Here is a 10162-nt window from a genome sequence, read left to right as displayed (position 1 = left end):
TTGTTGAATTCCTTCCCCTTACGGATGAGCGAGGTGTCCCTTCCTCTTAAGCGGGTTCTACGGAATCTCTCGTGGCATGAACCATATTGATAGTTTCCATATTTGGCCTTCTCTTTCCATAATGACCACCGCCGCATCTGTCTAGTCGTCCAGCTCCCGTGATGAAATCCCATGCTGTTACCGGTAACTTCAGTTATACGGTGCCGGAAATAGAAACCGTTGCCGGTCAAGCCCGGTTAGTTTCGTGTAAATCTTGTTGTGCCAACTATAAGCATCTCGCCTTCAGGTTCGGGTAGTCCACGTCCTGCCAACAACTGTCCCACCCCCTGTCCTGACTGTCCACGCCACAATTCGCTAGGTAGTCCGCCAGCCCATTTGCCTTACGCCTTACCGTTTGAAAGACTAAACCTTTCATTCTAGCCATTAGTTCTGCAATGTTCTCCGTCACCTTGGCGAGCCGCCAGTGTTTTGTGGCTTTGTTCGCCTTAGTGCCTCCTTGAATTCTCTTAGTTGTTGATATAACCAGTGACGACTCCCCTTCCACAATTACATTGCAATTTCGTAGGGATTTTAAAATTCTCATACCATGCTCAAGCGCTGCAAATTCCATCTCATTATTTGTACTTTCCCCAAGTTCTCTGTAAAAAATATGTAGAATTTCTCCATGCTGGTTACGTAATGCACCTCCAATTCCTACCATGCCAGGATTTCCTCTCGAGGCCCCATCAAAATTCAGCTTCAATCCCCCTTCCGACGGACACTGCCATTTGTCGATTTGTGAGGATGGTTGCGTTCTGTGTCTCGATGTTGTGATGCTGCTGGTGGCTTCCAGTCGAAAGCATTTCAGAATGCGTAAGTCTTGAGCTGAAGGTTTCTCATTACATTCCTCTCTGCATTTCGTTTGAATTAACTGTTGAATGTTAGTTAATATATTGTCTTTAGAGAACTCTATGTTCCTGTGTTTGTCTTGAAATATTCTACGGTTACGTTCCTTCCAAATTGACCACAGTAAGAAACCTGGAATAGACTTCCATATGCTGTTGACTCTTAGTGTGTTGGAGAAGTCTTTTTTCCAGTTCAGTATGGTTCTGTGAATGGATTCTCTATCTCAGTCAGAGCTGCTGAGAATTCCTTCCATCCAGCTCCATAATTGATTTGCCCATTCACATGCATTAAACAGGTGGTTTATAGATTCCTCTTCAACGAGGCACATAGGGCATCTTGAGGGTCCCCTGAAACCTTTCTTGCACAAGTTGTCCCAGGTTAAAGTTTTGTTTCTCATTAGAAGCCAAAGGAAGGTCCTGATTTTCGGCCAGAATAGGCTATCCCAAACTTTGTTGCACCAGAGCACTGCTTCTACCTGTTCTTCCTTTTCTATTATATCCCTAGCTTCTTTTAATGAGAAATTTCCATTACCTTTTAAGCCCCACCTCAGCTTATCATCCTCTTCAGTTTTCCGAATCTTTCTTTTGAGGATTCTCTCATTAAGTTGCTGAAAGCTTTCATTGTTCTCCTCTGTGCTCCCAGGATTTAAATTAATCCAGTCCCTCCAGATCGGATCCCCACTGCTTTGAGTCCAATAATGATTAACTCTGTATCTACCCTCGTTTTTAATTATTCGCTTGAGGGTAGATAGCTCTGGGGTATCCCGTTTAGGGAATTGCTGCCAAGCATCTTCCCAGAACATGGCAAGCCTTCCATTGCGAATCTCCCAAAAGTTGTGCTCCTGTACCAAGCTCCTGTTATTCCTGGCATGGTTCCATATTGACGAACCTTCCGGGACTTCCTGTAGTCTTATGAGGTCCTGAGTGTCACATTCTGGAGTGTACTTTTCCTTCCAATGCCTCGCCCAAGGTAAATTGGGTTCTTTAATCCATTTCCACCATATCTTAGCTCCACAGGTTCTGTTGACCACTGAAGGGTCTACTAAGTTCAGCTCCCCCATAGATTTTCGCTGGCATAGCTTATTCCATGCCACCAACGCCCATTTCTTCTTATCCCCATTCCCATTCCATAAAAAGGATCTCTGTATGTTTCTCATTTTTTGCAGAATGCCCTTGGGTGCTGGAAGCATTGAAAGTAAATATTGCGGAATTGCCTGTAGAACAGTCTTGGTTAAGATAAGTCTACCCACCAGGTTTAGGGCTCTGTGCGTCCAATGCTTGCACTTTTTCTCCATGTTGGCTAGAACCTTCTCCCAGTGAGTTTTCTGCCATGGCTTCAGAGTCAGGGGAGCCCCTAGATATTTCGAGGGCAGGGAACCAATCCTGAATCCAAGAAGCTGGGACAAGTGAGCTTGAACAACCGGATAAGTGTTGAAAAAGAAAATAGTGGACTTAGAAAAATCAATCTCCATGCCAGAGGCTCGGCTAAAGAGATCAAGGATACCCCTATTAGCCACAGTCTCCTTCACTGTAGGAGTACCATGTAACATGGTATCATCCACGAACTGTTGATGCGTTGTGGCTGGTGTCGATCTTAACAGTTGCAGACCTTTTATAGTTCCTTTTGCTTTCTTCTTGGCTATGATTCTGCTTAGTCCTTCCATTAGGATAACGAATAGGAAAGGGGATAAAGGATCCCCCTGTCTTATTCCCCTCGAAGGAGTAAAAGGAGCCGAGGGAGCACCATTGACAAGGATTGAATATCTTGGAGATTTGATGAGAGCAAGTATCCACTTGGTCCAGGCCCTGCAGAAACCAAATGCATCCAATACAGCTTCAAGGTATCTCCAGCTTACTTTGTCTTAAGCTTTTTATAAATCTAATTGCATTAGCATTCCTGCTTCTTTTCTCGAATGAAGTGAGTGAATCATCTCCTGCGCTAACAAGATATTATCTAGAATCTGTCTACCCTCAACGTAGCCCGATTGCTCTTCCGAAATGAGACCAAGAAGAATCGACTTTAGTCTATTAGCTATGACTTTTGAGATAATTTTATAGATAACATTACGTAGGGCAATGGGTCTGAATTTTTCAGGTGTCTTTGCTTCTTCAACCTTAGGGATGAGCGCTAAAAAGGTGGAGTTGATGGATTTTAGAATAGTACCGGAGCGTCTTGAATCCTCAACTACCTCCCATACCTCCTGCTTAACAGTGTTCCAACAATCCTTGTAGAAGTTGATGGTAAATCCATCTGGACCTGGTGCTTTATCGTTAGGCATACTCCTAATTTCCTCCTCCACCTCCTCCAGAGAGATTTCCCTGCTAAGGGCCCAATTCTGATCTGAGGTAATGGATTTGGGAATGGCTGTTGTGAGTTCCTTGATGGCCTCCTCTCTGTTTATAGGCGGTTCCTATGCAATTGAGCTAAAGTGATCCAAGAGCAGAGCAGATATGTCATTGTGATTCTTTAATATCTCCCCTGCATTATTTTTCAACTCAAGAATCTTGTTGGCACTTCTATGGTCTAGAGCCAACCTGTGAAAAAAATTTGTATTCTGCTCCCCCTCTCTTAGCCACTAGATTCTAGATTTCTGTTTCCAAAGTATCTCTTCTTGTATACATCTTTTGTGCCACTGCTGTGAAAGAACTTTTTCCTGCTCAAGCACTTCAACACTGTGGATACCTGCTGCTCCATCTCTGTGAATCTGTTCTAGTTTGCTCTCTAGAATGGCTTTCTCCTAGAAGATGTTTCCAAAAACCGTTCTATTCCACTCTTTTATCTTTTCTTTAGTTTCTTTCAGCCTCTTTTGTAGATTAAACATTTTAGAACCTTTTGCCTCCAAATTTTCAAACCACCATTTCTCAACAATCTTGAGGAAGTTAGGGTGTCTAACCAAAAATTTTCAAATCTAAATGGTTTATTCCTTGGAGTACCCTGAACTTCAACAATAAGCGAGATTGGCCAATGATCCGACCCACCACTGGGAAGGATATCTGATTCTGCTATTATACCATCCATTATTATGCTTTCTGAGATCAAAAATCTATCCAAGCGAGATGCTATCAACCTCTCTCCCCCCCTTCTGTTGTTCCAGGTAAACATGCCACTATTGGGGTATATGTCTACCATTTTGACATTCTCAATGAAACTTGTGAAGGCTTCCGCATCCCTATTAAGTTTCCTAAGACCCCCTTTTTTTTCCAGCAGGGTGGTTATCATATTGAAGTCACCCCCCAGTATACACTTAGACCTTGGATATCTTTCAATAAGTCTGGTTATTGAATTCAAAAAATCTATTTTATCTTCGAATTTCTGAGGACCATAAATGTTGATGCAAAGGAAAGACCCAGAGTTACCTGTGGGTTGAAATTCCACTGCTATGAATGTTTGTTCGCCTCAGCTGATAAAATCTGGATCTCCCTTGTATCCCATAGTGTTGCAAGGCCTCCTTCTCTTTCCTGGCTCTCAATCTCTAAAACTTCTAAATTTCTCCCAAGCTTCCTACATAGATTGTTGATGCTAGAGCTGCTACATTTAGTTTCTTGTAAGAACATAATCTCCAGTTTGTATTTCTGGATTTTCCGCTTTAAGATTCTGTGTTTTGCCTGGCTATTAAGCCCTCTTGCATTCCACGAGATGATATTCATGTTTAACTCATTTTCATTGGTAGGATGGGAAGGTGCTAAGCGCCTTCATCTTCCCTGAGTTTATCATTATCATTCCTAGCTCTTGTAGAACTTCACCACTAGTTCTACGGCCTCTTCTTTTCTTCTGCTTTGAGCTGGATGATTTCCATAAAAGGCTTTTCGAATGGAAGCTATTGCCTTTTACTATACCTAGCTTCCTATTCTTCTTTTCTAATTCTGCTTTTTGCCTTGCTATGAAGAGGTCGTTTACCTTCCTGATTTCTTCTTCCGGTGCATTCTCTATTCCTCGGGCCTTCCAGTTCTCAGCAATTACTGGTAGATTCATCCCCTCCCTGGCTAGCGCCTCTTCCCACTCTTGATCCTCACTTCCACCATCACTGGTGAGCATGTTAGTTTCTTCTTCCGTCTCCTATGTTCTCTCCTGCATTTGAACTTCGTTGTTGAGGTCCCCTTCATCCGTTCCTTCCCTGGTTGGTTCTTCCTTTTCATCATGCCCTGCATCTGATGTTAGGGTTTTGTGCTTGTCCTCCGAATCTGTTTCAAGATCTAAGATCACAAAAGAGTTGTTGTGGTTGATTATGTCTGTATTACCTTTATTATTCTTCCTTCTATTAGCTCTCTGTCTGGACTTAGGTTGTAAGAAGGTTTCTTTGTCTTTGTTGGCTTGTGCTGTTTCGGTCTCTACTTCCTTCCTAATCATAGGGAAATCTCTCATCAAATGCCCATGTTCATGACATTTGCAGCACCGGAAGGGAATCTGCTCATAGTCTATGGCCTGGAAATAGTCCTCGTCCCTGTATTCCAGCCAGAGCCCCTCATGCAATGCCCCGGAAACGTCCATTTCCACACATATTCTGGCGTAAGATGTGTATCTCTCTTGTAATGTTGCTTCCGAGGCCTTGATAAATGTTCCCAACTGGTCACCAATTTGTTTCAAGGCATTCAGACCCCAATAATCTATTGGGAGAGAGAACAATTGAATCCAGATTGGGACTTGAGTGAAAGATTCTTTCTCTGGGGTGAAGTTTGGTTTCCATGGGCGCATGTACAGACCAGCTGAATCCAAGAAGTATGGACCACCCTCAAAACTTCTATCCTTGTCTTCTAGGTTGGAGAATACAACTGTGAAGAAACCATTGGCTCCCAAATGAAGCTTAACATCCCCCCTCGGCTTCCATTGTTGTCTAATGCAATGACAAAGAGTCCTTTCAGATGGCCAAATGCCCATAAATTTGCAGATGATAGCATGTTCTGCCATGTGCTCTCTGTATGCCTGAATCTCTGGGTCAGTTATTACTACCCTGAGGTTATTGGTCTTTTTTGGTTTGCAGACCCCATTTGATGAAGAGACTTTATTGGGGCTTGTGCTTGTCTCCCCCTCCTTTTCCGGCTTTCCTTGCCTATTATCTGTTTGTTCCCTGTCTTCTTCAGCTTGTCGCTCCTCGTTTTCTGATGATTTAATTATTGAGGCAATTTTGTCTTTAGTTCCTGTCAGGCTTTCACCCACTGTGCCTTTGCCTTCCATTGTGTTGTCTGGCTTGTTAGTTTCCCCTTGTATTTTCTCCTTATTCCTCCTGCCGTTATGCTTGTTATTGTCAAGCCCAGAAATCCTGACCCCTTCCTGCTTATTTTGCCTCTGCTTCTGCATGATTATCTGTTTGAAAGTAGGGGTCCCACTAGACCCCTCTGCCCCCATCCGGTCGGTCAGTTCTTGACCTTTTCGATACAGTGCTGCGAAACGAGAGATTACCACTTCCAGCCCTGTAATGGAATCAGCACATCGGAAACCCTATCTTCGCCTCAGCCTTGTACAGTGTTTCAATTAAATAAAATTAATTGAATAAATACTTTAAGTTTTAAAACCCACAACCAAACCCTCTGAAAAATCCCAGTTGCCATGAAAAGCTTCTGAATAAACCAGTAAAGCCTAATTTAAATCCACAATAACTAAATTATGGCTGCCCCTATTGCCTTAGACACTAAACCACCTATCACAACTCCCCATTTAGACCTCGACCACCTTCCCTTCACTAACATGGATTTCCAAATTAAGGATACATCTACCTAGGGCCTCCTGCTTAAAATCCATTGTTTAAGTAGGGATAGATACCTCAACCATACTGATGATATTGGCCTTTGGGAGTCAAATTTTCCCAAAAACCAATTCTCATAGGTACATGTTTTCCTTGAAATTTTCCACCAGTGCCATGCATGTTACGTTCCCAGCCTAAGAGCTATTATGTCACCTCACCAAAATATTATTTTCACCATTACAACTGAATCCATAAATGAAATCATGTAACTCCAACCAGGACCAAACCTGACCCCACTCTCAATTGGAGATTTGTTAGACCAATATTCCAAGTTAAGTCCCTCTAGACTAGCCCAATCATTCCAAGACTTCATTGTTGAAGAGTGGCACATTCCTAAAATACCTCCCCCCCCCGGCCCATATGTTTATGCCATGTTATCTGAAAGGGGAAAACAAATCATCACCATGATATCATGTGTCCTATGTTGCTCCACTGATGAATTTGTTGATGAACTTGTCCTGACCTTCATGTCAATTTATACCCCAAGTCAACCTCGTATTGTTTTTCATAGTTATTCTGAGTTCATAGCTGAGAGAATGCATGTACAGTTCACCAGGATGCACAATAAAAGAGTGTTCAAATACTCATCTGTCCTCTACCATATGTTCCTATATTATTAGCCAGACAGATTTCCTTTTCCCCTCCAGAAGCTGGATACCAAAGGTTAGCCCAGGTCTATCATTTTTTGGACCCCACTGTTCCATAAGTATGAGCCACCATATACCTATTCAAATTTCATAGATTCTTTTGTTCATCCAGTCATGACTATGCTAAAAGGAAGCCCTCCACCGCGGATAATTCCAAAGATCAAAAGGGTCCTTCAGTTGTCTAAAAAAAGCAAAGTGGGAGATTGGTACCTTTACCAAAATCACACAGAGATAAGAATTTATGGTTGCTAGCTTGCACCATATAAACTAACCAAATGCCTTCTCATGAGGTTATTTGCTCTAGAGTACTAAACAAATAATGAACTATGATGAGATAAATTTTGTCTCGGCCAAGAAAATATGACAATTCATAGTAAAAAACTAGTTAGGCCCCTTCATTTGCAAGTCTAGAGGGGTAGGGGAGGAAGCAGACCAAATTTTGCAGCAAATGAAGTTCCAAAAGAGTTTCATGTGGAGGTATGACCCTCAAGAATTTATTACCAGATTGAGAAACAAGGCCAGGATGGGACCTTATATTCACCATCCCATACCAAATATAGAAAGATATGCAATTCAATCGAGGTGGGTGGAAAACACTTTTGTAGACAAAGACAGTACAAAGGTAGATGTAGAGAATGCCTTATGTGACTTATAAATATAGTTTGATGAGAGCTTATTTCTGTAGGTACCTGAACAACAAAAGTTAGCCATGAACACCCTTCCTATCATGAAAACTCTTCAGAATGAGGAAAAGAACCCCAAAAGGACCAGGGAGGAACCCTCAAGTTCAGGAATGGGCACATAAAATATACAATATGAGACCAGTTAGAGCCAAATACCTAGGCTACATCCTGTTTCAGAATAGGAAGACATAGAAAGCTCAGTAGAAATAATTGATACTAAGTTGGACAGAAGTAAAGACACAACTCTATCTAAGGAAACACAAGGGACATCCACATCACAGACCCAGCTTTTGGAAAGATAGCTAAGTGTAGAAGTATCCTCATTCAATAGGCCTATTGATAAGGATAAGGATATAAAAGATAGATATAAAGAGATCAAGATGAGAAATGAGAAACTAAAGGCCCAAATTTATGCTCAAACTCACACCTACCAATCAGACAAGGTTGATTTCGGTTTTTGACATCAAAGAGTGAAAATTATAGATGTCCTTCATGAAACCAACTGCACAACATCCAAGGACATCAATAGATTACAAGAGAATTAATTTTGAGGTATTGGCAAGGGATATTCATCCCATAGACCAAATTGAGTTTCACAAATAGGCTGGAGAGATGATATACTCCACCCTCACAGGTAAAGCCATAGTTTCTCATCCGTTACAAAATTCATTGAGCAATATCTCGGCTCAATATTAGTTAGAGAAGGCCTCCTCATAGGCCAAGGATACTAGAATCAAGTATTTTGAAGACTTAGCGTTTGAATTGGTACATGATCCCAAAGATGTCAAAGCCATTGAACAACTGATTAAAAGAAAGAACGATGACATTGCAGCACTGAAAAAGAAATTGAAGATACCTTAGCTGCAACATCCCTAAACACAGGAGGTCTTAGAGAGCCAAACCAGACATGAAGATTTGATGGAATTGGTCCTAAAACTTAATGATCAGTTAAAGGAGACAGAGAAAGAACTAGACACTTTAATTCAATTGAAGCAAAGTGATATTGCCACTACATCTCCAAATTTCATCCCAACGGTCTCAACAACAGTCCCTTCAATGCTGGCAACCTCATTGGCTCCCACAACTCCCATGCCTACAGCACAACCAGTTTCAACAGAGTCTACATCAGTAGCAGGTGCATCAGGAGAAAAAGCATCAAATTTGGTCAGAGCCATGGAGGAAATGTCTATTCAGGCTACAGAAATGAACAAACTGAAAAAGAAGGTGACAATCTTGGAAATAGATTGCAAGCTTTCCAAGATCATGCACAAAGAAGAAGTGTAGAAAGCTGCTAGAATGAATGAAAGATTAAAAGCCATGGATAAAGATCTAACACTAATGGAACCCCTTGGGAAATCCATGGAACTAATGTGGGCCAATATCATTGACTTTGTCAATGATATTTGGCCATCCATTCAAGTGATTTTTGAACAGATAGACCTGATAAAGATAGCTACAGAAGCTATCCAAAAAGTCAAGGAAGAACTAGGAGACATGCTAGAAGATGCAACTAGACTTAATCATTTCCTCAACAGTAAAAACAAATATGAACTTCAAGAGTTGGATATAGAGGATAGGACAGAAACAATTTTGGAGGTAAGAAAGGTCCTTTCCAAGAGAAACTTAAGGTTAAACTTGGAGGACAAGTGTCAAAATACGCAGGTAGTAGTTGATAGATTTATGACCAAGTTTCAAATTTTGAGAGAGAATTCCATTTTTCATAAATGACAAGCTCATGACACAACTACATTATGATAACAAAATCAAAGAGCTAGCTAAAGAACAGGCCAGTACATCGTCAACGAAGGCACAACCAATAAGCAAAGTTCTTTACCAGACCTTTGATAACATATTTTTCCTTCGAAATGAGGTGAAACACCTATTCATCACTAGGCCTACTTTTGCTAAGTATACCGAGGTAGATGAGATATATAGATGGATGTTGAAAATCAAGTTACATGATGCTAAATTATGAGAAAAATTGACTGATTTACTATGGTAAAATGTAGTAAAAGGTTAATGTACAGTCAACAGGGTAAAAGGTAAAGGCAGGTCAACATGGTTAAAGAGTATCAATGCCAAAGAGTATTAGATGAAAGCCAGAAGTAACTAAATCCTCCAACTTAAAAGTTCAAACAACAAAGAGCATAAAGGGCTACAAACTGAACCATAAAGGCTAGCAGCACCAAAATAAATGGGATAGCATG

The 10162-nt window shown here is 41.2% G+C and overlaps 1 protein-coding gene across 1 annotated transcript; it reads right to left on the bottom strand.

Moving 5' to 3' along the window:
* Positions 1-265: 265 nt before the first annotated feature.
* On the bottom strand, positions 266-4920 carry LOC149255987 (uncharacterized). Its single transcript, XM_089455175.1, has 4 exons — positions 4783-4920; positions 2829-3295; positions 1361-2690; positions 266-991 (listed from the first exon to the last, which is right to left on the bottom strand). The coding sequence occupies exons 1-4, from the start codon at positions 4918-4920 to the stop codon at positions 266-268; spliced, it is 2661 nt and encodes an 886-aa protein (XP_089311301.1).
* Between the last annotated feature and the right edge of the window lie 5242 nt (positions 4921-10162).

This window comes from Pinus tabuliformis, chromosome 7 (genome assembly GCF_031772625.1).
Source record: "Pinus tabuliformis cultivar Carrire ecotype Pingquan chromosome 7, CPIR1, whole genome shotgun sequence".
Lineage (NCBI taxonomy): Eukaryota > Viridiplantae > Streptophyta > Pinopsida > Pinales > Pinaceae > Pinus > Pinus tabuliformis.
This window is presented reverse-complemented; position numbering and strand designations above follow the sequence as displayed.

Coding starts and splice junctions, on each gene's coding strand:
- LOC149255987 (XM_089455175.1), bottom strand. CDS start 4,920: ATGCTCACCAGTGATGGTGGAAGTGAGGATCAAGAGTGGGAAGAGGCG. Junction 3,296..4,782: donor CGGAAGAAGAAATCAGGAAG/GTAAACGACCTC, acceptor TCAATTGCATAG/GAACCGCCTATAAACAGAGA. Junction 2,691..2,828: donor CAGATTCTAGATAATATCTT/GTTAGCGCAGGA, acceptor TGGTTTCTGCAG/GGCCTGGACCAAGTGGATAC.